At 39.7% G+C, this 26,906-nt stretch overlaps 2 protein-coding genes across 2 annotated transcripts in view; one reads left to right on the forward strand and one right to left on the reverse strand.

The window, feature by feature from the left end:
• Positions 1 to 15,318, forward strand: part of jmjd8 (jumonji domain containing 8) — a 59,162-nt gene extending 43,844 nt beyond the window's left edge. Inside the window, exon 9 of the mRNA XM_073060401.1 lies at positions 15,261 to 15,318. Within this exon, the coding sequence (XP_072916502.1) occupies positions 15,261 to 15,269 (9 nt within the window). The 3' untranslated portion in view covers positions 15,270 to 15,318. The remainder of the gene's footprint in view (positions 1 to 15,260) is intronic.
• stub1 (STIP1 homology and U-Box containing protein 1) overlaps positions 1 to 26,906 on the reverse strand; it is a 42,528-nt gene that overhangs the window by 11,411 nt on the left and 4,211 nt on the right. Inside the window, exon 2 of the mRNA XM_073060396.1 lies at positions 4,995 to 5,193. Within this exon, the coding sequence (XP_072916497.1) occupies positions 4,995 to 5,193 (199 nt within the window). The remainder of the gene's footprint in view (positions 1 to 4,994; positions 5,194 to 26,906) is intronic.

Genomic DNA, 26,906 nt, shown 5'->3' on the forward strand with positions numbered 1-26,906 from the left:
CTACATTTTTGCACTATCTATTAATTTTAACTAACAGTATATATAGATTTAATATATATGCATATTATATACACACACCTACATATATATATACACATACACACTAATAAAAACAGAATTACAGTGCGTGTGTGTATGCATTGCACTGTACAGCTGCTGCAAAAACAACAAATTTTACGACATATGCTGATGATATTAAACCTGATTCTGATTTTATATGTTTGATGTTCCTCAGTCCTTTCTTTGGGTTTTCTATCATTATTTATCAGTGAGAAATTGGGCATTAGGTAATGTGTGCCAGTGTCCTTTCCAAGATAAAATTTAGCAAAGCTTCAACACCAGCTCAATATTTATGTGACTCCATATGTCCAGACCAGATTATAACACCAGGATCTTGACATAAATAGGACTTCTAGCAGCTTGCTCAGAGCACCTAACAAATAATAAAGGAGGATTTACAAAGGAAGTAAATTTAAACCTCAGACTACTGGTTCTACTTGGAATAGTCATCTAATTTAAAGCTTACATCACACATAGATAGAGCAAAAACACTTTGGATGCTAATCAAATTAATATTACCAGAGTCCTGAACTAACAAACTAAAATTTAAGGCAGAATCCCACGACAACAGCTGGGGGAATTTAAATTCAGTATATAGAAACTATAACACAGGAATTTATGCTTAGAGCCAAATCAAGTGGTTGAGGTATTAAATTAATACTTTGTGTATTTACCAAGAAGGATTTGGAAGGTAGTGAAGGCAGAGTGGGACATGCTAATGTGCAGGACATTTTGGGATTAAGTAGGAGGGAGTGCAAGGTCTTCTGAAAAGTACTTGTTGCTGTTTCGTATGGCATTCACACTTCTAACTAAAGTGTGACCCAGGAGGGGCAGAAATAAGTCTATCTGGGAGCCGGGGCTGGATCAATCTTCATCTGGCAGCTTGTCCACAGCCATTCCAATATGGGAGGCTCTGAGTTGGCATCACCTGATGGAGTGCTTGAAGCATGCAAGCCTCCACACGAGGTCAACGTGAAAAGAATTAGGGTGAATAAGACTCTAGGATCTGATGGTATATATCCCAAAATATTGTAATTAGACAGACAGACATACTTTATTGATCCCGAGGGGAAACTGGGATTTGTTACAGCCGCACCAACCAAGAATAGTGAAGAAATATAGCAATATAAAACCATAAATAATTAAATAATAATAAGTTAATCATGCCAAGTGGATACAAGTCCAGGACCAGCCAGCCCAAGACAAGTAATAAGTGAAGAGATTCCTAGGGCTTTGACAAATATTATTGTGTCTTCACTAGCAACAGGTGAAGTCCCAGAAGACTGAAGAGTGGCAGATGTTGTACCTTTGTTCAAGAAAGGAATTGGGGGATAATCCAGGTAATTTATGGGCAGTGAGCCTGATATTATTGATAAGGAAGCTTTGGAGAGGTTGTTGGAGGATAGGAGTTATGTGCATTTGCAAAGACAGGGACAGTCACCATGGCATGACCAGGGCAGGTCATGCCTTACAAACTAGGAAAGATTTTTTTTGAGGAGCTGAGGAAATGGAAGTTACCTTCAATTATATTAGTGAGGCTTTTGGTAAGGTCACTTATGGTGGGTTGATACTGAAGATAAAGATACATGGGATCCCGTGGAAGGCTGTTATTTTGGCTGGAGGTCCATGACCAGTGTTGTTCCACAAAATTTTGTGTTAGAAACTGTTATTTGTGATATATATCAATGATTTGGATAAAAATGTAGATAGGTAGATTAACATGTTTCTTGATGACATCACAATTGTGGAGTTGTGTACAGTTTAAAAGCCGGTGGTGTAGTGGTATCTGCACTGACTTGGAGGCGAGTGGTCTTGGGTTCAAATCCAGCCAGCTCCTTATATGCTTTCCATCCATGCTGGATTGAGTGTCAAGCTAACAACTTGGCCTCGTAAAAAAACAAATACTAAAGAAATGGCAAGGTTGCCACCTGATGCGCCACAAGGCGCAGAGAGAAACAACAGGTACAGTTTAAAGAACTATAAAAGAATACAGTGGGACATATATCAGTTACAGATATGGGCAGAGAAGTGGGAGTTGGAAGTTAATTGCAACAAATGTGAGGTATTACACTTTTAAAGGAGAAAGTATACAGTTAATGGTTGACCCTTTAATAGTATTGAGGTACAGAAGGGTCGAGGGGTTTAGGTCCATAGTTCACTGAAATTGGCTATGAAAGTGGATAAGGAAGTAAATGTGGTGTTGAGTGCTTGCTTTCATTGGTAGGGTTGTTGAGTGGAAGAGTAAGGAAGTCATTCTGCAGCTATACAAAACTTTAGTCAGACTGCACTTGGAGTATTGTATGCAGTTCTTATCATCCCATTATAGGAAGGACGCGGAGACTGTGGAGAGTGTACAGAAGAGGTTTTTCAGGAGGTTCATCAGAATCCATTCAGAGTCCCAAACAGTCCTGACTGGGTCACCTGTGAATCTGTTGGGGGTTACCTACTGTATGCAGTGCTCCCACTTTGGCGAGCACCTTCACCCCATCCGCAAAAAGCAGGATTTTATGGTGGCCAACCATTCTATTTTCAATCTCCATTCCCAGATGTCAGTCCATGGCCTCCTCCACTGGCATTCTCAGGTTGTAGGAGCAACATCTCACATTCCATTTGTATTGCATGAAAATTGGTGTCTCCAACCAGTGGTAAATTTTCCTCCTCCCTATCCCCCTTCTTCAATTCCCCACTCTGGCCCCCCTTTTACCTCTTCTCCTCATCTGGCTATCACCTCCCCCTGGTGCCCCTACTCCTCCTCCTCATCTCCCATGGTCCACTTTCCTTCCCTATTAGGTTCCTTCTTCTCCAGCCCTTTAACTTTTCCACCTATCACCTCCTAGCTTCTTACTTCACTCCCCCTTCTCCCACCTACCTGGCTTCACCTATCACCTTCTAGCTTGTACTCCCACCCCCACCTTCATGTTTTGGCTTCTTCCCCCTCTTCCTTCCTTTCTAGTCCTGATGAAGGGTCTCAGCCAAACTATTTATTTATATTCACTGATATTGCCTAGCGTGCTGAGTTCCTCCAGATTCTGTTTATGTTACTCTGGATTTCCATCATCTGCAGAATCTCCTGTGTTTATTACCAGGATGCTACCTGGATTACAGCATTATGAGCTTTAGGGAAAGTTGGACAAATTGGATTGTTCTCCCTAGAGCATCGGAGGCCAAAGGAGAAACCTAACAGTTATTTTTAAATTATGAGAATCATAATCTTCTCTCCAAGGTAAAAATATAAAACACCAGAGGACATGCTTCTAAGGTTAGTGATGCACAGGTTTTCTTTATATGGAGAGAGTGACAGGTCCCTGGAATAAGTTACCAGGGATGGGAGTGGAATCAGGCAGTTTGGTGCAGTTTAAGAGGCTTTAAGAGAGACACATGAACATGAAAGGAATAGGGGGACATGGATAATGCACCAGAGGATGGCATTTGGTATAAACTGGCATCAATGCTGAGTTCATCCAGCATTTTACGTGTGTTGCTCAAGATTGGCACAAGATTAGCCTGTCCATTGCTGTATTGTTCTATGTTCCATGTTCTTCAGTGATTATGAAACTACAAAGTTGTTGTCCAGACCCAAACAGATCACTTTAAGGAGATATCTGCTTATGATTACTTGGCCTGATCCATCCAAAGTGCAAATCCAGACTGACTGTTCTGAAATGGCTGGCAACCTATACAGTTCAGGAGCAATGAAGTATGGGCAATAAATTCTGGTCCGGCGAGCAACTTCTACTCTAAATAAATAAAATTCTATTTCACAAAATTTTCTGAATTAGCTTCATTATAAAGTTCTAAAAATTTATTTCAATTTTTCTCTTTCCTACTTTGCTTTTGAAAATGTACTGCAGTTTATTTTCTACAGAGCTTGCCTTTTTTTCCATCTCTTAGAAATATCTTACACTGAACCTTCACAATCTTTTGTGTTCACTCTCCTAATGCAACATTAATGTTTGGTAAGTTGGCAAACTATCATTCCAACTCATCAGCAAGTGACATGTTTTTGGAACGGTCATCAATGAAGTAAATTATGAATGGCACTGAAAAGTGCTCACAATTGAAACAACTCTGCTTTAAATTTTTCACTCTTCTATAAAAATTATGTCATTAAAATATCTCCTCTTAACTAGTAGCTCTTGGATAGTGTATGAAATTAATTATGGGTACTTTGCAAAACCCCATTAACCATTTAACTATAGTACTAAAACAATACTGTATACATCTCATAGTGTCTTTGAGAGATACCCAGTAAATTGTTCTATAGAAAATACCAAAGCAGCTTATTATGGTTATTCTTCTGAAAGTGAGCATATGCTGTGATCATGCACAGAAATCCTACTTCACAACTTCTGGGAAATACCATACGTTAACATGAGAGTGAGAATTCTTCACATTTTACATTTATCATTGACAATTGATGCTATTTGGTCTCAAATGTCTAAAGGAGAACTGTGCTTAACTCAAAAGGTCACAGTAAAAAAAGCCAGTGTAATTACATAAAGACTTGAGATGGACAACGATGGCCTCATTAATTAAACAGAAAAGCAAATCTCAGGTCACTGTTAAGGAGGATCCAAAAAATATAAACATAAAAAAAAAGAGGAATGTGTTTCTGAACCAACTTTCATGAAACACGAACACCAATAACATTTCCCAGACTTGCAAATATACTGACACTCCTTCATGCTGTCGAGTCTAAATACAGGGACAGCTTCCCCAGCTGTATGATGGACATTATTTCACTAAAAGAACTTCAGCAGTTCATGAAGGTTTCTCACCATCAAGGGCAAAAAAGGATGAGTAATAAATTCTGGGCTGGCTAGAAAATTCCTCATCCCAAAAGAACTGCAAGAATTAAATTGCTTCATATTTCCTGTTGCTGTGCTTCTGTAAACAATTATGCATTGATTATGAATAGAAGCTGGACCCCTGACCTCTATTCAGGTTGCCGATAGCTTCATCATAATTCTCCATTTCCAGCAGGCACTGTCCTAGGAAGAAGTGAGCCTTAACAGACTGGCTATCTAACTCCAGGGCATGTTTACAGTCTGCTACCGCCTTATCGAACTGTTGCATCTTCACGTAGCACAGAGCACGGTTTGTGTAGTATACTGCCACAGATGGGTTACGGTTCTGAAAGACAAACCAAAGTAGGTATGAGATTGGTAGAAACTGACTGGTAAACTCAGCAAACAAAAGAAAACGACTCAGTGAATGTGGTTTCTAACAGAATGATAAATATTGCTTTAAACGTAACTGATGCGTGTTCTTAACTAAAATGAGAAATTGTTTCTCATTTTTACAGGAAGTAGAAGTTAGTAGCAGAGTGGATAATAATTTTAAAAATCGAAGAATAAATAAATGTAAATCAGTTAAAGAGAGTAAGTATTAACTTAATCAATGTTTTAAGAACTGAGAAAGTATTTGGCAATGTCACGGCAATTTTCTTTGAAAATGAGATCAGTACATTTCCTCAGCACATTGCTTTGGTAAAGATGAACAAACAATGGGAAGAAAGTGCATGTGCCCTGAAGAATTTCATCCAGTAAGCAGGGCAAATATCTTACACTGAATATTACAATCTTTTGTATTCACCTTTTGATATTCCAGAGCCTTTTCACTTTCTACAAATAGCTAGTCAGCTTCATGATGGAAAATTCTCTGCTTGCTTGGGATTAAGCGATTATGAGGCCTCTGTTAGTGGAGTCGACCAAGTGTATTGCGCCCTAGCTGTCTAGATACTCAAGCCAAGGCAGTACGATATGGAGGCAAGCTGTTGTTGTCCATGTAGTAGCCCCCCACCCCCCACACTGCTGATGAATCCAAGGAATGGCAGAGATCAATACAGTTTGGCACCAGCAGCATTGCAGGAATTGGCAGTCAGCATTGAACTGAATGTGAGACTGCTTTAGGAACTCCAGTTCCTGATATTTCCTTGGGTTTATTCCCAAAGCCTTCCCCATGAGTGGGTATAGCTGCAAGGCAGCAGAGGTTAGAAATCAGAGTTTTCCTTCTCCAAAATCAGCTGCTAATCATGGCTGATGAGCCCATCTTTACAAAGCAACTGGCTTTAAGGCTCAGTAACCCAACCATTGCCCCTTCTCCTGTCAGTAAAAACTGTTCTGCTGGGCTTAGTAGTTAAGGCACACAAGAAGACCAAGAGGTGGCCTCTAGTTCTAGTCTCACCAAACCTCAGTGGAAAAAGCCTGTTTGCATTTATCCTATCTATGCCCCCTGATACAAAATTATATATTTTGTATAAATAATTGTAATTATAAATTCATAAAAGTAATTGGAAGCAAATCAAATAATTAAATAACTGGTCTACTGACTACAACAATTTGCTTTTATATAGTACTAAAATTTTCTAAAATTCTTCACAGAAACCATTTTAATTCCTATCCCCAATCCTGTTTTGACATGTCAGTCCAGGGCCTCCTCTTTTGCCACAATGAGGCCACCCTCAGGGTGGAGGAGCAACACCTCATAATCCATCTAGGTAGCCTCCAACCTGATGGCATGCATATTGATTTCTCCTTTCGGTAATTTTATTTTCCCTCCACCTTCCCTCTTCCTCTTTTTCCCACTCTGGCCTCTTACCTACCTATCCCCCGCCACTGGGTTCCCTCTTCCTTCCCTCTCTCCTATGGTCCATTCTCCTCTCCCATCAAAATCTTTCTTCTCTAGCCCTTTATACCTTTCTTTCCCACCTACCTGTTTTCACCTATCACCTCCCAGCTAGTACACTTTTTAATTCTGGCATCTTTCCCCTTCCAGTCCTGAAAAAGGGTCTCGGTCTGAAACATTGACTATTTATTCATTTCCATAGACGCTGCTGAGTTCCTCCAGCACTGAGAGAGAGTTTCTCTGGATTTCCAGAATCTGCAGAATCTCTTGTGTTTATATTGCACTATTACATTCACTTACAATTTGTAATAAAAATTTGTCCAATGATTCCCATATAAATTCAATTAACAGATACTCAACTTGTAAGATAACACATTAAATCAAGATGTTAACCCTCCCATAAATCAGCTCAATTTTCTAACTTTTACAATACAAATCAAAATTAAAATAAACTTTGTATAATACTTATAGTGAATCACCAAAGGCATTTGCTAAGATTTGGATCCACATCAGTCTACATATTCATTAACTCCATCTTAGAATTTCCCCAAAACTTTAAATGTAAAATCAAGTGTAGAGGACAGGATGTCAAATCAAACACTATTAAAACACATTCTCTTTCTGTCCTGAGCAAAGGTTTAACACATTAATCGTTAATTAAAAACAAAGTTATATTTTGTTTGCCTCCAACATTAACATTCTGCATATTAAAAGCAATATTTAAAATAAAGTATATTCCAAGTTTCCTTTAGGTAGATGTTGAAATTAACAACAGATAAAAACTAATGTAGTGTATTTAAATTAAGCAATTTGATATAGGAAATATTAAATTTCCAAAAATTTTATCATACACTGATAACTGGAAGATGTCAGCATTCTACTTTTGAAACGAATGACTCTATCTCAATAGGAAAACAATGACAACAATTCTGCAATCAGAATCAGTCGCAACACAGATATTGAATATTATAGGCTGAGGTAGTTAATTATACAGATACAGTCAGCCCTCCTTATCCGCGAGTTCTGCGTGCGCGAATTCAACCAACCGCGAATTGAGGAAACCCGGAAGTGCTCTTCCAGCACTTGTTGTTCGAGCATGTACAGACTTTTTTTTCTTGTCATTATTCCCTAAACAATGCAGTATAACAACTATTTTACATAGCATTTACATTGTATTAGGTATTATAAGTAATCTAGAGATGATTTAAAGTATACGGGAAGATGTGCGTAGGTTATCATGGATTGGGATCGAAAAAAATCGGAAGTACTCATCCGGTATTATTTAGCGTCAGTTAGTCAAACATTTGTCTTAGTATATAGTATATATTTTACCTTCCTATGCATATAAAACACTTAAGAAACGTATGTATTTCAATGATTAAACCACTGCGTTGCTTAGTAATAATTGTAGCTTTCATCGGGGCAGGGCCTTTCTCACTTTATCTTTTAAAACTGTCCGATCGTTGACCGACTGTAGCCTAATGCTTTTCCAATGACTGATGGTGTTTCACCTCTTTTCAAATGCTTTATTTTCCAATCATTTTACTTTCAATTGTGGTTGTGATTATTTTCATGAACAGAGCTCCACCAGGTCCTAAAGACCACCGCACTTTCACAGGTCTGGGGTTCCGCTGGGTCCTATACTCCACTGCACTGAGCCAGGTTAAATAAGGGACTTGAGCATCCACCTTTTTTGGTATCCACAAGGGGTCCTCGAACCTCGACTGTATTAGTAAATTCTTACGTTGGAATGTACAAAATGCCAACCAAATGTCAAACTGGTCAATAAAAAGACAAATTTCAAAGTACATTTGTTATCAAAGTCTATATACTACATACAACCTTGAGACTCGTCTGCTTACAGACAGGCACAAAATAAAGAAATCCAATAGAACATATTAAAAAAACTGTTAAACCCCATATTTGCAGGAGAAAAAAAACAAGTCATGCAAACAATAAAAATAAGCTAATAAAATATTTCTGGAACCAGAGCACAATCTGATGCTGATTATTCACCACTTTCAATTACTTTATTTTTGTTTGTCATAAAGCTAACAGAGATTAAAAGTGAATTGGATTAGAAAAAATTTAACAGATTATTGCTTTATTCAGCATTTATTCACTCTTTAAATATGCCCTGGATACTATGGAGGCTTGTGCCCTTGATGGAGCTGACTTAAGTTTACAAGCCTCCGCAGCTTATTTCGATCCTATGCAGTAGCCCCCTCACCCCGCCCCCACCACACCAGACGGTGATGCAGCCATTTAGAATGCTCTTCATGGTACATCTGTAGAAATTTGCAAGTGTCTTTGGTGACATACCAATTCTCCCCAAACGAAATACTGCTGCTGTCATGCCTTCTGTGTAATTGCATCAATATGTTGGGTCTAGGATACCGTAGATTCTCAGAGATGTTGACATCCAAGAACTTGAAACAGCTCGCCCTTTCCACTTCTGTTCTCTTGATGAGGACTGGAATGTGTCCCTTGACTTCCCCTTCCTGAAGTCTACAATCAACTCCTTGGCTGTACTGACATGAAGTTCAAGATTGTTGCCATGACACCACTCAGCCAGATGATCTATCTTACTCCTGTACACCTCCTTGTCACCATCTGAAATCCTGCCAACAATAGTTGTGTCATTTGAAAATTTATAGATGGCATTTGCCACACAATAGTAGGTATCAACAGTGTTGATTGCCAGCAAAATGTTACTTCTGATCTAGTGAGGAAGTCAATGATCCAGTTACAGAAGGAGGTGCACAAGACCGGGTTTTAGAGCTTGTTGCTTACAACTAAGGGTATGATTATGTTGAACGCTGAGCTGTATTCAAGAAACAGCAGCCTGATACGGGCATAACTATTATCTAGGTGAGCCAGGGCCACATGAAGAGCCGGTGAGACTGCTTCCATTGTAGACCTATTGTGGCAATAGGCAACTTGCAGCACATCCAGGTTCTTGCATAGGCAGGAGTTGACTCTAGCCGTGACCAGCCTCTCAATTCACTTCATCACAGTAGATATGAGTGCTACTGGGCTACAGTTGTTGGGCAGCTCACCCTGCTCCGCTTGGACACCAGAATGATTGTCGCCCTTTTGAAGAAGGTGGGAACCTCTGACTACAGCAGAGGTTGAAGATGTCACTCCCACCACACAGTTGCACAGGTTTTCAGAACCCTACCAGCTAGATTATCAGGGCCTGAAGCCTTGAAGGTTCACCTTCTTGAAAGAGGTTCTGATATCAGTCTCTGAGACAGAGATCACAGGGTCACCAAATGCTGCAAGAATTTGCACAGGTGTAGTTTTATTCTCCCTTTCAAAGCATGTAGAAAAGGCATTGAGCTCGTTTGAGAGGGAAGCATCACAGCCATTCATGATGTTATGATTCGCTTTGTAAGAAGTTATGTCCTACTTTAGTAAAACCCTACTAGAGCTGATGAGCATCCGATTCAGTCTCTGACCTCAGTCAGTTTTCATTCTTAAAATAGCCATACACCAAATGCTGGAGGGACTCAGCAGGCCAGGCTGCACTTATGGAAAACAGTGCAGTTGAGGTTTTGGGCCAAGACCGTTCAGCAGGATTTCCAGCATCTGCAGATTTTCTCGTTTTTTATAGGTCGTTATATACCTGGACTTGTATAATTCTGGATCACTGTTCTTGAATGTCATAGCCCTCAGCAGAAAGTGAATCTCCTGGTTCATTCATGGCTTTTGGCTTGGGTATGTCCGGCATGATCTCAAAGGTGCAAACTCATCCACATAGGTCTTGATGAAGTCAGTGACAACTGTGATGTATTCAATCAGATATCACTGAATGATGTCCAGTCCGCCGATTCAAAGCAGAGCTTCTCTGCTTTCCTTGACCATGCCTTCTTAGTCCTCACCAATGACACTGAGGTCTGTAGTTTCTGCTTCTATGCTGGGAGTAAAAGCCAGGTGATTGGACTTTTCAAAGTGTGGGTGTGGGATGGCATGGCAAGCATTCCTGACGGTGAAATAACAGCAGTCAGGTCTGTTGGCGCCTATGGTTCCACAGGTGAGATCATGATGGTAGTTGTTCAGAAACTTTAAACTTGCCTAGTTTAAATCCTCTGCAATTTGACAAAGTACCACACAAGGCTGCTTAAACTATGAGCCCATGGTATCACAGGAAAGATTCTAACATGGATAAAGCAGTGGTTGGTTGGCAGGAGGCAAAAAGTGGGACTAATGGGAGCCTTTTCTGACTGGCTGCTGGTGACCAGTGGCGTTCCACAGGGGTCTGTGTTGGGCCCAATTCTTTTTATGTTATATGTCAATTATTTGGATGATGGAATTGATGGCTTTGTTGCAAAGTTTGCAGACAATATGAAGATAGGTGGAGCGACTGGTAGTTTTGAGGAAGTAGAGAGGCTACAGAAGGACTTGGACAGATTAGCAGAATGGGCAAAGAAATGGCGGGGTCTCTCTTCCCGTCATCACGGACATTTACACTACACACTGCATCCGCAAAGGAAATAGCATTATGAAGGACCCCATGCACCCCTCATACAATCTCTTTTCCCTCCTGCCATCTGGAAAAAGGGTTCGAAGCATATGGGCTCTCACGACCAGACTATGTAAGTTTCTTCCCCCAAGCTATCAGACTCCTCAATACCCGAAGCCTGGACTGACACCTTGCCCTATTGTCCTGTTTATTATTTATTGTAATGCCTGCACTGTTTTTGTGCACTTTATGCAGTCTTGTGTAGGCCTGTAGTCTAGTGTAGCTTTCTCTGTGTTGTTTTTTTTTACATAGTTCAGTCCAGTTTTTGTACTGTGTAATGTAACACCATGGTCCTGAAAAATGTTGTCTCATTTTCATTATGTACTGTACCAGCAGTTATGGTCGCAATGACAATAAAGTGACTCGATTTGACTTGAAATGGCAGATGGAATACAGTGTCAGGAAGTGCAAGGTCATTCACTTTGTAGAAGAAATTAAAGTGCTGATTATTTTCTAAATGGATAGCAAATACAAAAAACTGAGACACAAAGGGACTTGGGGGACCTTATACAGGATTCCCTAATGGTTAATTTGCAAGTTGAGTCTGTGGTGCAGAAGGCAAATGCAATGTTTCAAGAGGACAAGAATATAAAAGCAAGGATATAATGTGTCCTGACGAAGGGTCTCGGCCCAAAACGTCGACAGCGCTTCTCCCTATAGATGCTGCCTGGCCTGCTGCGTTCCACCAGCATTTTGTGTGTGTTACTTGAATTTCCAGCATCTGCAGATTTCCTCGTATTTGCCAAGGATATAATGTTGAAACTTTATAAGTGTGGCCTCATTTGTTGTATTGTGAGCATGTTTGGCCCCATATCTTAAAAAGGATGTGCTGACACTGTAGAAGGTTCAAAGGAAGTTCACAAAAATGATTCCAGGATTGAATGGCTTGTCATATAAGAGCATTTGATGGTTCTGGGCCTGTATTCACTAGAATTCAGAAGAATGTGGATTGACCTCATTGAAACCCATCGAATGGTGACAGGCTTTGATAGAGAGGATATGGAGAGGATGTTTCCTACGGTGGGAGAGTCTAAGACCAGAGGACACAGCCTCAGAATAGAGGGGCGTACTTTTAGAATGGAGGTGATGAGGAATTGTTTAGCCAGTGGGGTGGTGAATCTGTGGAGTTCGTTGCCACCGGCAGCTGTGGAGGCCAAGTCTTTATGTATATGTAAGGCAGAGGTTGACAGATTCTTGCTTGATCAGGGCATGAAGGGATACAGGGACAAGGCAGGAGGTTGGGGCTGAGAGGAAAACTGGATCAGCCATGATGATATGGTAGAACAGATTCAATGGGCCAAATGGCCTAATTCTGCTCCTATATCTTACAGTCCTACCGCAATGATAGGAAATGTATTGAGTTGCTCAGTTTCGTGCCTACTGATTATGTTGCTCAGCTCCTCAAGTGCCTGCCAGGTGTTGGCCTGAGGTGGAATGTACACCGCTACCAGAATGATGGTGGAAAGCTCCAACAAACAAAGCGAGCAGATAAAATGGGTGATATTTGACCGCTAGATATTCCAGATCATGAGACCAGGACTGAGGCAGAACGGCTACGTTTGTATACCATTGAGTTAATCATAAAGCAGATTCTACCTCCTCTATCTTTAAAAGTCTGAGCTGTCCTTTATCTACGGAGAACGGTGAAGCCATTGGGCTACAGTGCTGCGTCTGAAAATGTACAGGCCAGAATGTTACTTCTTGGAGCATAGGAGACTCAAATGTAATGTAATAACCTGCATGATATCATAACAGCATAGGGTGAATGAGTAATCTTTCTCCATGGAAAGTGATACAAAACTAGAGGGCATATTTACATACTGTTTGGGTCAAATTTGACCCGTTTTGACATTTGACAGCAGTAAAAAAAACCCTAAATGCCATTTTTTTTCTAGCCGAAATCTAATTACTTTTCCTAAAGTGACCCAAAATGCACAAATATGAAAATATTTAAAAATTTATACTTTTGTACAGGTGCTACAAATTTTTGTACATTGAGGCTGTTTCGAGTCAAATTTGACCCGTATCTATTGAATTGGATTTTAGATCTCCGAAACATTAATTAAGGATTAATCACCCATTTATTAATGTCAGATAGGCTATTTATACATTCTAAATAGATCTGTGGTTCAAAATTTGGTATAGACACTTGTTATGAGGGGATTCTTGGGCCAGGTCAAAACTGACCGGACCATACTGTGAAGGTATAGAATATGAACAGGTTGCCTGGGTTAAGGTGAGAGGAGAAAGATTTAGAAGAGAACCGAGGGACAAATTTAACAAGCAGAAAGCAGCACATTCATGAATGAGTTGCAAGAGTAAGTGGTTGAGGAAGGTACAACAACAACAACATTTGAAAGACAATTGGACAGGTAAATTTTGGGCCAAATGAGGGCAAGTGGGATTAACTTAGATGGACATTTTGATTAGCGTGGACATCTTGGGCAGTAGGTCCCATTTTTTGTTTTATTACTCTATGACTCTGACAAACATGAAAATCAGACCAACCACAAAAGCTGAACACTTTGGCACACCAATTGGTTTTTGAAAAATCTCTATGATGAAATAATCTCCTTTTATGGGTACAGGGGATACTGAACTCCATTCAGGACAGGCAACCCATGACTCATCCCAGTCGATGTTACAACAAAATCCAATAGGTATAATTAGTCTCCATTTATATCTTTAATACAAAAGGTGATCTCATCACATTTCAGCAAGTCCTATGATTTATGAAACAGCAGAAAATACTAGAAGTACTCACAGGTCTGACATGCCTTGCATTTTCATTAATTTAGTGAACCAGATTTGTTTTTTATGCTTTCAGAATTTTTCCAGTTTGCCTCTATATTTATTTGTTTATTTATTCATTCCTCCCCCCCCCCCCCCCCCAGGCCCTTTATGGGTGTATTTTTTGTGTATTTTTTCCCCCAATCTCATGTCCTCTACTAGAGACTTGGGAACTTGAGGGTTTGACACAGTATCCTTGCTATTCCTGGTAGTGCACTCTTCCGGACCCAGATCTCAGATATTGTTCCCGGGATTTGCTGGCGCCAATCTCCCAGTCTAGGGGTCACAGCTCCAAGTGTTCCTATCACCACTGGGATTACTCTGGCTTTCACCTTCCACACTGGACAACAGATTGGCCAACATGGAGTTCAAAATAGCACACACACACACACACACACACAAAGTAAAGTTAACTAGTCTTTAAAAGAAAATTCTAGATGAACTTTTGGAGATTTGTGTTTTGAGCTTTCATTGAAAAGTAGTATATTGTTATATGATAAATAAAATATTACTTCACTTGAAAGTACAGATTGTCCCCAGCACATGAATATCCCACTTATGTATAGTCTATACACATGATTGAGCATTTGGGAGAAAACCAGCATGGATTTGTTGGCTGCTGTAGGGTTGCAGGCATCTTTTGCTGCCTAGTAGTTTGAGTGACACCCACATTTCCAACTTGCAAACTGTTCAGGTTACAAATAGTTCACAGGATCAGAACCCTTCCACAACCAGGAGATGACTGCATACTTTTGCCCTAAAAAAAGGTCTATACCGCTGAGATCTTCATGGATTAAATTCATGGCAGCAGCAGGTGGTTATACTGAATCATGTTGCACAAGCGAGCTATCTTTCATAAAAAGACATATGGCTTTTCATCAAAGGACACAAACTTCTGACATCAGGGAGTAAACCAAGTAGGAGCAACTGATGTTAGATGTAACAAACAGGCTATATTCACTTGCATGACACAACCAACACATGAATCACCAGCCTGTATTTCGTAGTTTCATAACCACACTCATTAACATGGAAGAATTACTACTGGAACATCTCCCCTAAACAAAAATAATAAAAAACTAATTTAAATCACCCATGTCTATGAAATTTAAAAAAGTTATGAACTTTATTCATGTCATCCTAAAGCCAACATAATAAATTTGACATTGACATTATATTAGAAACAGCATCTAAATGCATACACTACAAACTCCCACAAAGAACAACATAATAATGACCATGTAATTCTCTTTTTTAGAGTCATTAAGGGAGATATATTGGTCAGGCCAACAAGTGCAATTGAGTCTTTAAATGAGCCAAAAGAGAATGAACTGACGTGGAGTTAACACCTCAGCTGTAGGGAAGGACTGCCGATACTACTGGAATCCCAATTTGGATTTTGGTCCTTAGACATCCCGAGTGGAAACCGAATCAATGAGACTTCTGACTCATGAGCAAGGAGTTTTCAACTGAATCAGGACTCACTCATAAAGCAATAAAAGTTTAGTTTCTGGGACAGCTTCTGGGGTGACGAAGGTCAGCAACTGGATTGGTGCTGTTCGGATCCTGGACGGCAGTCACTCTTTATGGAAGGATCGAGTTCGAAGGCTGCTCTCTTTGAATCCTGACAAAATGACGTGCCCAATATTATTTGAGTCCTGACGAAGGGTCTCGGCCCGAAACGTCGACAGCGCTTCTCCCTATAGATGCTGCCTGGCCTGCTGTGTTCTACCAGCATTTTGTGTGTGTTGTTATTCTGAGATCTATGTGATTTTTGGACGGTATATTGGTTTCCTTCAGTTTTTTGGTGTTTTCTTTCTTGAGCTGATTGGCAAGTGGGTGATCTGTTAAATTTTTGTGTGAGAGGGGGTGGTTGGGGATTTCGATGCTGTTGTCGCTGTTCTTTTCTGTGAGTGAGGGGGTGGGGATTGTTACTGTCACTGTTTTTTCTGTGGGTGAGGGGCGGGGATTTGATGATATTGTCACCGTTTTCTTTCTGCAACGGAGGGGGGATTTTAGTATCTGCAAGTTTTCTTTTCTTTTTCATGCCGGGGGGAGTTGATGTCTTTTCGTTCATCAGCACCCATGGTCTTTCTATATTTCATGGCTGTCTGGAGAAGACGAACATCAGAGCTGTATTCTACATGCATATTTTGACAATAAAATGAACCTTTGAACCTTCTCAAAGTACTTCTACTTTTTAAAATAGTAGCAAATAACTTCCTTGCACAATTACCTAAAGTGGTGATGTTTGAACTTTACTGCTTAACTTTATAATTAATCACTTAACTTCACTCATCCCATGCACTGAACTGATTCAACAACCAACAGTCATTTTAATGGACTCTACAACTCATGGTCTCCATATTTATTGCTTATTCATTTATTTATTTGCTGTTGTTTTTCACGCCTTGTAGCACATTGGGCGGCATTTTGCCATTTCCATAGCATTAGGCTGATTTTTTTTTAATGAGGCTGAGTTGCTAGCTCAAGGCTCAACCCAGTACAGATGGAAAATGTGCATGGAGCCAGCTGGATTCGAACTCGGGACCATTCGCCTCAAAGTCTTGTTCTGATGCCACGGCCAGCTTTATTTATTTATTAATATTTTGGGTTTTTTTCCCCTGTTTTTGCATTGCATAGTTCATTATCTGTCTTTATTGTGTGAAGTTTTTCATTGATTCTATTGTTTGTATTTACTGTGACTCAGGGTCATGGATGGTGACCACATGTGTACTTTGCTAATAAATTTAATTTGAACTTTGATATTTCATGGTTCATTTTAGGGCAGATCTCAGGGAGGCACATTATCAGAGTGGCCTCTGCTTAGATAATACAGTTTTGGAACAAGAACCAAAGAGAAGAGTAAATGACAGTTCTCATACCAAAATGAAAAAAAACTTATCCATAAACGAAATAATCTGAAAGAGCTTCAGGCACAGGATTATCAACAATATCATCTGCATACTTTTTTAATTTCTCTGTTTAGGAACACAAGGGTCAGGAATAGACCAGTCAGTTCACAAATAGCTCTAATGTGAACACAGTTGATCAGTCTGTTAACCATATCTCTTTTGATTCTGTTGACATTCAGGTCTTTGTCAAACAAAAATCCCAGTAATATATTTAGAGGCACACTTACTGCCTCCAAAATGGCTAATGTAAACTAATTCAGAAAACCTTGCTGCCAAGTCACTGCCGGCTGGTCAATATATGTTTGGTAATGGTGTCTAGTTTAAGTTATAAAGGTTAAAAAAAAGCATCTCAGTGTTGATATTTGATATACCGTAGATTCCGGATTATAAGCCGCTACTTTTTTCCCACGCTTTGAACAGCTTTGAACACTGCGGCCTTTACTACGGTGCGGCTAATGCATGGTTTTTTTTCATGCCACCAAAAACATTTTGCCTCGTAACAGTAGACCAATAAAATTGATGAGTAGTTCACAGAGGTCCAATGAAATTGTAAGATAAATCAAGCGCACTTTCACAATTAAATTATTGTAAATCAGTCATTTGTACTCACCCTCATCAACATGGAAAACACTCGAAGAAAAGCATTGTGCTGCCTTTATGGCAGTTATTTAGTTTATAATATTTTCGCTTAGTAATTCATTTGTTAGTATTTTCTAGTTAAAGTTAGAAGTGTTTTAAGTATATTTGTTTTCTGTACTACATCCCGGGATGCTATGACGTCACATCCGGTTTCGCCACGTCTTGTGGAAAAATACCGGTTTGCGATAAACGGAAAGGAGGGGGCGAGCGCATTAGACCCGCGCGAGAACGCTGCAAACATATGATGCAGCTTTTAAGTTAAAGGCGATCAATAACTTTTCCTGGTAGGCTGCAGTATATATTTTTTTACCAGTCGTTAGGAGATATTGGAATGTTGTTCGTGCACTGTTCAGTGAAAAAGTACACGCAACGTAATTTGTGTGTTACCAATACGTATGTATATTTAAAAGTAGCCGTGTTACAGGCACGGTTCGAAAAAAAGCATTTGCAATATGTATTTGTTTATGTTACCATACGGATTTAATTAAAAGTTAAAAAATCCTCACGTGTAATATCTTTCTGTGTAAATATCTCATATTACAACGTGGGACACCTGCGGCTTAAAATCCAGTGCGGCTTGTACAAGTACAAAATTGATTTTCTTTCTAAAATTAGAGCCTGCGGCTTTTAATCAGGTGCGCTCTGTAGTCCGGAATCTACGGTAATTGCTTTTGATAGTGTACGCAATACTCAAAAGCAACGTACCCAATCAGATCGATAGGTTCTGCAAATGTTAATAAGGCAGCCAATGGTCTGTAACCGGGCAGGTTAGTAACATCGAAAGCATTCTAACTGAACCCATTTCCATCCTGCATATCAGGTTGGTTAGTAACATCGAAAGCATTCTAACTGAACCCATTTCCATCCTGCATATCAGGTTGGTTAGTAACATCGAAAGCATTCTAACTGAACCCATTTCCATCCTGCATATCAGGTTGGTTAGTAACATCGAAAGCATTCTAACTGGAACAACTTCTATCCTGACCTCCAGTGCACTGTAAATATTTTGACACTGAGCAAATTATTGTTTGTTGATTTCCATCTGTAACAGGGACACTCAAAAATTCAGTTCCTTCCTGACCTACCAATGTCAAAAAATTTTCATATTTTCAAATCAAATCGAGTTTAATTATCATTCAACCATATATAGATACAGTTGAACAAGACAGTGTTCCTCTAGGGCTAAGGTACAAAACATTCAAAGAAGGAAGCATACATTCAAAATAGCGACTAACATAATTCTAAATAGCAAGCAAAGAAGGATATTCACTCAAAAAAACGATACAGTTGAAAAAAGTTTGTGAACCTTTTGCAATAACCTGGTTTTCTGCATTAATTACTCATAAAATGTAGTCTGATCTTCATCAGTCACAATAATAGACAAACACAATCTGACTAAACTAATAACACACAAACAATTGTACTAGTTGCCATCAATACTGAGTACACCATTTAAACAATCAGTCTTGGTTCAAAAAAGTATGTCAACCTCTGGGGTAATGCTTCTACAAAAGCTATTTGGAGTCAGGTATTCCAATCAATGAGATGAGATTAGACATGTGGGTTGTAGAGGTGTTCTGCCCGATAAAAAAGACACACAAAGTCAGTTTACTGACAGAGCCTGCTCTTCTCAAGAATGATCTGTTTATGTGCACCATGCCTCCATCAAAACAACTTTCAGAGGACCTTAGAAGAACTGTAGATGCAGGAAGCTGGAAAAGGGTACAAATGCATTTCTAAAGATCCCAGTGTTCATCAGTCCACAGTAAGAGAAATTGTTTCCAGATGTAGGAAATTCATTATTGTTACTACTCTCCCTAGGAATGGGCTTCCTGCAAAGATCACATCAAGAGCACAACATGCAATGCTGAAGGAGGTGAAAAAGAACCCAGGGGTAACAGCGGAAATCTCCAGAACTTGCCAAAGTCTCTGTTAATGAGTCCACTAGAAGAAAACCACTGAACGAGAATGGTGTTCATGGAAGGACACCATGGAAGAAACCACTACTCTCCAAAAAAACGTTTCATGTCTCAAGTTTGCAAAAACCACCTGAATGTTCCACAACGCTTCTGGGACAATGTTCTGGAGACAGAAAAGACAAAAGTTGAACTTTCAGGCAAAAATGTTTGGAGGAGAAAGGGCACTGCACACCATCACAGTTTGGGGTTCCTTTGCTGCCTCAAGCCTGGACAGCTTGCAATTGTTGAGGGAACAATGAATTCAAAATTCTATCAAGACACTTTGCAGGAGAATGACAGGGTCTGTCACCTGAAGCTTAATAGAAGTTGGATAACGCAACAAGACAATGATCCGAAACACAAGAGTAGATCAACAACAGAATGCTTAAAAAGAAGAAAATTTGTGTTTTGGAATGGTTGAATCAGAATCCAGACTTTAACCCAATTGAGATGCTGTGGCATGACCTGACGAGGGCTGTTCATACAAGGTATCCCAGAAATGTTGATGAGCTCAAAGTTTTTTTTAAATTGGGGAATGATCTAAAACTCCTCCTCGCCTTTATGCAAGTCTGATCATCAGTCACACGAAACATTCGTGGATATTATTGCTGCTAAAGGAGGTCCTAAATACAAGGGTTCACAAGCTTTTTCCAACCTGGACTGTGAATGATTAAACAATATGTGCAATAAACGAAGACATGAAAAGTACAATTATTTGTGTGTTATTAGTTCAGGCAGATTGTGTTCACTTATTATCATGACTTAGATGAAGATCAGACCACATTTTGAGTAATTAATGCAGAAAACCAGGTAATTGCAAAGGGTTCACAAACTTTTTCTTCCAACTGTATAGTCTAAGACCCCAAGCGACAATGCCCAGCAATCAATAGCAGTCTCCCGGCAGTGCAAACACGTGCAATCCAGCCTGTCATTCCACTGCTCGAACATGAGAGGGCAGCACCAACTGGAGAGGCTAGACCCCAGCCAACCACGGACGCCATGCTGTAACACTTCTGCATCTTCTCACTTGGTCTGCAGCAGCAGGTAAGCCTGATGTTCCGAGGCCTAGCCCGTTACAACCTGTTGAGCCATCAGACAAGGATAACAGGTCTGCGGCAACTTACATTTTCACTGTCCGAGTCTTGTGGTCTTGCGATTGCAAGTGAAATGTCTGAGACAATCTCCCATAGTTATACTGCACACCACCTTCAGGCACCAACTTCGATGCTTCCAAGTAGCAGGCAGTGACATGGTCTGCAGCCGGGTCAGCTCCTCTTAACCCAAACCGGCTCCTCCAACATCCCAATCAGATCAGCAGTTAAGACCAGTTCAGCTACTCCGATCAACGAACTGCTTGCTGATGGAGTAGTTCTGTAATACTCAAAATTCTTCATGTAAAATTGACTTTGGATCATAAAAACCCCTGAGAGGTTGCTGCATTCTCATGTGATCAGGAGGAAACAGAAAGACAAACAGAAAGATACATGCACTTTGATAATAAATTTACTTTGAACTTGAATTATGTATCATCATACTGTGATATTGTGTGCAAATGAGAGAAACTAAAGGCACTAGAAGATCTTCAAGTATAACCTAATGAGTGGCAATGGAGAAGCTCCATATAAAACACTCATTAAATGGATTGTTATTCTATCCGCTCTAATTATGAAATTATTAGTTATCATTTTTAAAGAGACAGTGATTTCAAAAAATGAACTGTTGATGCTACAAACATGTAGTACTTATGAAAAAGTATGCAATAAATATTTACTTAAGCAAAAGATTTGTCAAGAACTTTAAGCCACTGTTCTGCGCAATACAAATCTTTTTACCGTATCGATGATTCTGAAAATCACAGACTTACAGAATTGCTACAGCACTGAAGCAAGCTATTTGGCCCATGAATGTATATCATTCCAGCTCTATATCCAGCTACTGCCACTCCTTTACCCTCTCCTGCAAATTATTTCATTTCAGATGTTTATCTTTCAATGCTAAAGTTGAATCTTTTTTCATCACACCTAACCCCAGACCCACTTTACCCACAATAGCTATGGTTCTTTTACCAATCACTTCAATTCAATTGCTTCTGCTCCTTAATCCTGCTAACATGGGATAAATTATACACTTAATATAGTTTTAATTATCAAGAATTGGGTGGCATACTGCTTCATATTTTTGTTTCATGTTCAACTGTAATCACTCAATTAATGTTGTAATTTATACAGAAAGATAAATATTACACAGTACGGCTTTAATCTGATTTTAATTCCAAACACAAAAGAAATATCTAAAGTTTCTTAGGGCAAAGGCAACCCAAGCTGCCAATGCCAATACTCAGTCAAACTGGAAAACCAGTTTGAGCCTGGAAAGTCCTTCAGTCCATCACCAACTACAGTTTGTGAAACCTTTGCAATTTCCTGGTTTTCTGCAATGATTACTCATAAAATGTGGTCTGATTGTCATCAGTCACAATAATAGACAAACACAATCTGCCTAAACACATATTATGAAACACATATTGAACATGAAACACACAAACAATTGTATTTTTTCTCATCTGTACTGATAAACAATCACAATTAGGTTCAAAAAACTATGTGAACCTCTGGGGTAATGCCTTCTACAAAAGTTATTTGGAGTCAGGAATGAGATGAAATTGGAGCAGTGGGTTGCAGAGTTGTCCTGACCTTTAAAAAAGACACACAAAGTCATCTACTGACAGAGCCTGCTCTTCTCAAGAATGATCTGTTTAGGTGTACCATGCCCTGATCAAAACAACTTTCAGAGGACCTTATAAGAATTGTAAAGATGCATGAAGCTGGAAGAGGCTACGAAAGCATTTCTAAAGACCTGAGTTTTCATCGGTCCACAATAAGAGAAATTGTCCCCAGAGGAAGAAATTCAGTACTGTAGCTACTCTCCCTTGGAGTGGAAGTCCTGCTAAAATCACACCAAGAGCACAATGTGCAATGCTGAAACAGGTGAAAAAGAACCCGGGGTAACAGCAAAGGGCCTGCAGATATCTCCAGAACTTGCTAAAGTCTCTGTTCATGCGTCCACTAGAAGAAAAACACTGAACAAGAATGGTGCTCATGGAAGGACAACACATAGGAAACCACTGCCCTCCAAAAAAAATCTTTGCTGCACGTCTCCAGTTTGCAAAGACCACGTGGATGTTCCAGAATGCTTCTGAGACAAAATTCTGTGAACAAATGAGACAAAAGTTTAACTTTTGGGCAGAAATGCACACTATGTTTGGTGGAAAAAGGGCACTAGACACCAACACCAAATCCTCATCTCAACTGTGAAGCATGGTGGAAGAAGCATCATGGTTTGGGGCTGCTTTGCTGCCTCAGGGCTTGGACAGCTTGCAATCACTGCAGGAGCAATGAATCCAAAATTGTATCAGGACATTTTACAGGAGAATATCAAGGTAGCGTTCTGTCACCTGAAGATTAATAGAAGTTGGGTGATGCAACAAGACAATGATCTGAAACTCAAGAGTAAATCAACAACAGAATAGTTTAACAAGAAAAAAAATTGTATTTTGAAATGGCCAAGTCAGAGTATAGATCTTAACCCAATTGAGATGCAATGTCATGACCTGAAGAGTGGTGTTCATGCAAGGCATCCAGAAATGTTGATGAACTGGAGGAGTTTTGTTTGGAGGAATGGTCTAAAATTCCTCCAAGCTCATGTGCAGGATCGATCAACAGTTACCGGAAATGTTTGGTTGAAGTTATTGCTATGCAAGGAAGACATACCATTAACTGAAAGCAAAGGTTGACATACTTTTTTTCCAACAAATACATGTAAATTCTCAATAAAAAAATAAATTAATATAATTTTTTGTGTTATTTATTTAATTGGGTTCTCTAGTTTTATGACTTACATGACTATGTAATCACATTTTAGGTCGTATTTATGCAGAAATAGAGAAAAATTCTAAAGGGGTCAGAAACTTTTTAGCATCACTTCAGTCCATTGCCAACTACAAAGAGAAGGGACCCCTGAACCGATGACTCCCTCCTTCCAAACCAGTTAAATGAATTCTACTGCAGATTTGACTCACGGATCACACTTCAAAGCTCCCCACTAGTGCCCAGTCAACCAGACCATCACCAATGCCTCACACCTTTGCTGTAAAGGAAGCAAAGGTTGAAGAAGCTGTTCAGGAAGCAAAATATCAAGAAGGTTACTGGCCCTGACTGTCTCCCCTGCCTCTTACTTAAACACTACACTAACCGGCTGTCTAGTCTTTTCAGACATTTTCCATCAGTTTCTCAGACTATGCACTGTTCCAGCACATTTCATGAAATCTGTTATTGTTCCAGTCTCTGAAAAAAATCAAAAATCACTTAACTCAGGAGTTCTCAACCTTTATTATGCCATGGGCCAATACCAGCTGCAGTCATAGGAGTCAAAGATTTTGAGAGGCTAATCAAGCCATTTCTCAAATCCATAGCTCAAAATTTTCAAGGTCTGCTGCAGTTTACCTTATAGATCTGTAGATGATGCCATTAACATCTGGTCTTGACTTCATTCTGCAGTGCTTCATCTGCCCTAGTACACATGTCAGGATTTTCTTTGCTGATTTCAGTTCAGCCTTTAATACCATCATCCTTGAGCTTCTACCAGCGAAGCTCTCCAAACTTAACATACCAGCTCCCATCTGCAGGAGGATTATAAACTTCCTCACTGACAGGAGGCAGTGTGAGAAACTAGGCAAGCACATCTTCACATCCCGTTCACTAAGCATTGGCGCACCACGGGTTTGTCTTCTCTCTTCATTCCTATTTTCTCTCTATACCAATGATTGTGTCTTCAGTGATCCATAAAGTTCATGGATAGCACCACTGACAAGTCACCAGAGGCCACAAACCAAGTACTACCAAGAAGTAAACAAGATAGTGTTCTGGTGCAATAACAATAACTTGGAGCCCACTGCCCTCAAAACCATGATGCGTATCAGCTTCAGGTCAAGTGAGTCTCCTCTCTACACACTCACCAACAACACCACAGTTAGCACCGTTTCAACATTCAGCTTCCTAGGGATCATTATTTCTCCAGGAGAGCCTTCATAACAGAGGATGTACTTCCTGCAGCAGTTGATACAGTTCCATCTTCCCCAGATCATAATGGTCAATTCTACACAGCCATCATCGAGATCATCCTCGATGGGATTAGCGTAACGGGTCGGAATGCTCTGGAGGTGGGTGCAATTCCGATTTCTGAGCTGTATTACTTTTGACTAACAGAAAAAAAATCCCATTTCACTAGTCAATCCACACAGGTCCCTCATCCCTGAGATTTTTTTTAATTTTTAAAATTTATTTTGCATCCTCTCTAGACAGTACATATTTCCTAAAAAGTAATAGAAGTGGATACAATGTCCCTGAGCAGCCAAACCAGTGTTTTATCATGATTTTCTTGTTCTTTTCACTAAATCCATATTTATAAAACTCAGCATTTCATTTCTTGAAACCATTTTCTTAACCTGCCTTGCCATCATCGATGACCCTTTGTTCTTATATTCCTTTTGGAACTATGGCTATAGTTTATATTATTTATTATATTTCCTAATATAAGCTAAATCTTTGCATTTCTCACTATTAAATTTCAAATGCCAGCTAACTGTCCATTCCACCAAGCTGTCTATATCACCTGCTGCTATGCAACAGATTTCAGTTCCTTTAGACTGAGAGATTAAATTGTACTTTTTTCAACGCAAGGTGTGTTATGGGAAAGGCAGATGAACTCAAGAGACAGGTTTGCTGGTTAGAACTATAATGCTGTGACCATTACAGAGGCTTGGTTAAGAAAAGGGCAGGAGTGGCAGCTCAACGTTCCAGGGTTTAGGAGTTTCCAACGCGGTAAAGAAAGATTTAAAAGAGGTGGGGGACTAGGGTGCATGTCACAGCTGCATTTTGAGCAGACATCCTTGAGGGACCATCTAGTGAGGCAATCAGTATAGTTTAAGAATAAGAAACTGCAATCATTCTGATGTGGTTGTAATGTAATCCTCGCCATAGCCCAAGGGAGATAGTGGAGCAAATATGCAGGCAGATTATGGAAAGATGTGAAAACAACAGTGATTCTGTGAATTGTGACTTTAATTTTCTCTGTATTAACTGAAACTTCATTAGTGTTAGAGGCTTAGATGAGGCAGGATTTGTTAAATGGATCCAGGAAGGTTTCTTGAAACAGAATGACAATAATCCAACCCATAAAGGGTCTGACTACAGCAGACCTTGTACTGGGAAATGAGGCAAACCCGGTGAATAGAATTTCAATGGAAGAGCATTTTGTGTTCTTACTGTGATTACAAATCTCACTGTTCAGACAGTCGTGGAAAAAAATAAGACTGGACCTTGGAGGAAAGTGCTAAATTGAGGGGAGGCTAATTACAACTGTACTAGGTAAGAGCTAGGGATGATAGATAGGGAACAGCTGTTTTTTTAAAGGTAAATCCATATATGACCAGTGGGAGTTGTTCAAAAATAATAATAGGCTGATCTAGAAGAATAACACAAATGGGATCCACAGAGACTTGTTAGATTGGATTCAGTATTGGGTTAGACACAGAAGAAAGAGGGTTTACAACTGAAAGCCTGTGACCAGTGATGTTCTACAGGATTCAGTACTGAGACCTCTGGTGTTGTGATACATAATAAACAAATAAATGAACTAGACAAAAATGAAACTGAGCTAATTAGTAGGTTTGCATGAAAATTGGGAAGCTGTGGATAGTGAAGAAGATTGTCAAAAGATATTGCAGGATCTAGATCAATTGCAAATATGGGCAGAGAACTGACAGATTGAGTTTAATCCAAATAAGTGTACTTTGGGAGGTCAAATGTAAGAGGAAACATAGAATTATGACATGTTAGCCATTAGTGAGACTTGGTTGCAGGAAGCGCAGGCCTGGCAGCTCAATGTTCCAGAGTTCTGTTGTTTTAGATGAGGAAATGGTTGGGATGCCAGGAAAAAATGTCACTGCAGTGCTCAAACAGGACAGATTAGAGAACTCATCTACTGAGGCAATATGTGTAGAACTGAGGCTTAAGGAGGGGATGAGAATGTTAATAGTTATATTACAGACCACCCAACTGTCTACAAGATTTAGAGGAGCAAATCTGTAGAGAAATCACAGACTGTTTCAAGAAACATAAGGTTGTAATAGTAGGAGACTTTAACTTTCCACATATTGACTGGGACTCCCATACTGTAAAAGGGCTGGATGGGAAAGTGCTTGTAAAATATGTTCAAGAAAGTTGCTTTAATCAGTACACAGAGGTCTGAACTAGAGACAGTGACAACAGACGCAGAAGTAGACCATTTGGCCCTTCGAGCCTGCACCGCCATTCTGAGATCATGGCTGATCATCTA

This window comes from Hemitrygon akajei, chromosome 11 (assembly GCF_048418815.1).
Source record: "Hemitrygon akajei chromosome 11, sHemAka1.3, whole genome shotgun sequence".
NCBI lineage: Eukaryota > Metazoa > Chordata > Chondrichthyes > Myliobatiformes > Dasyatidae > Hemitrygon > Hemitrygon akajei.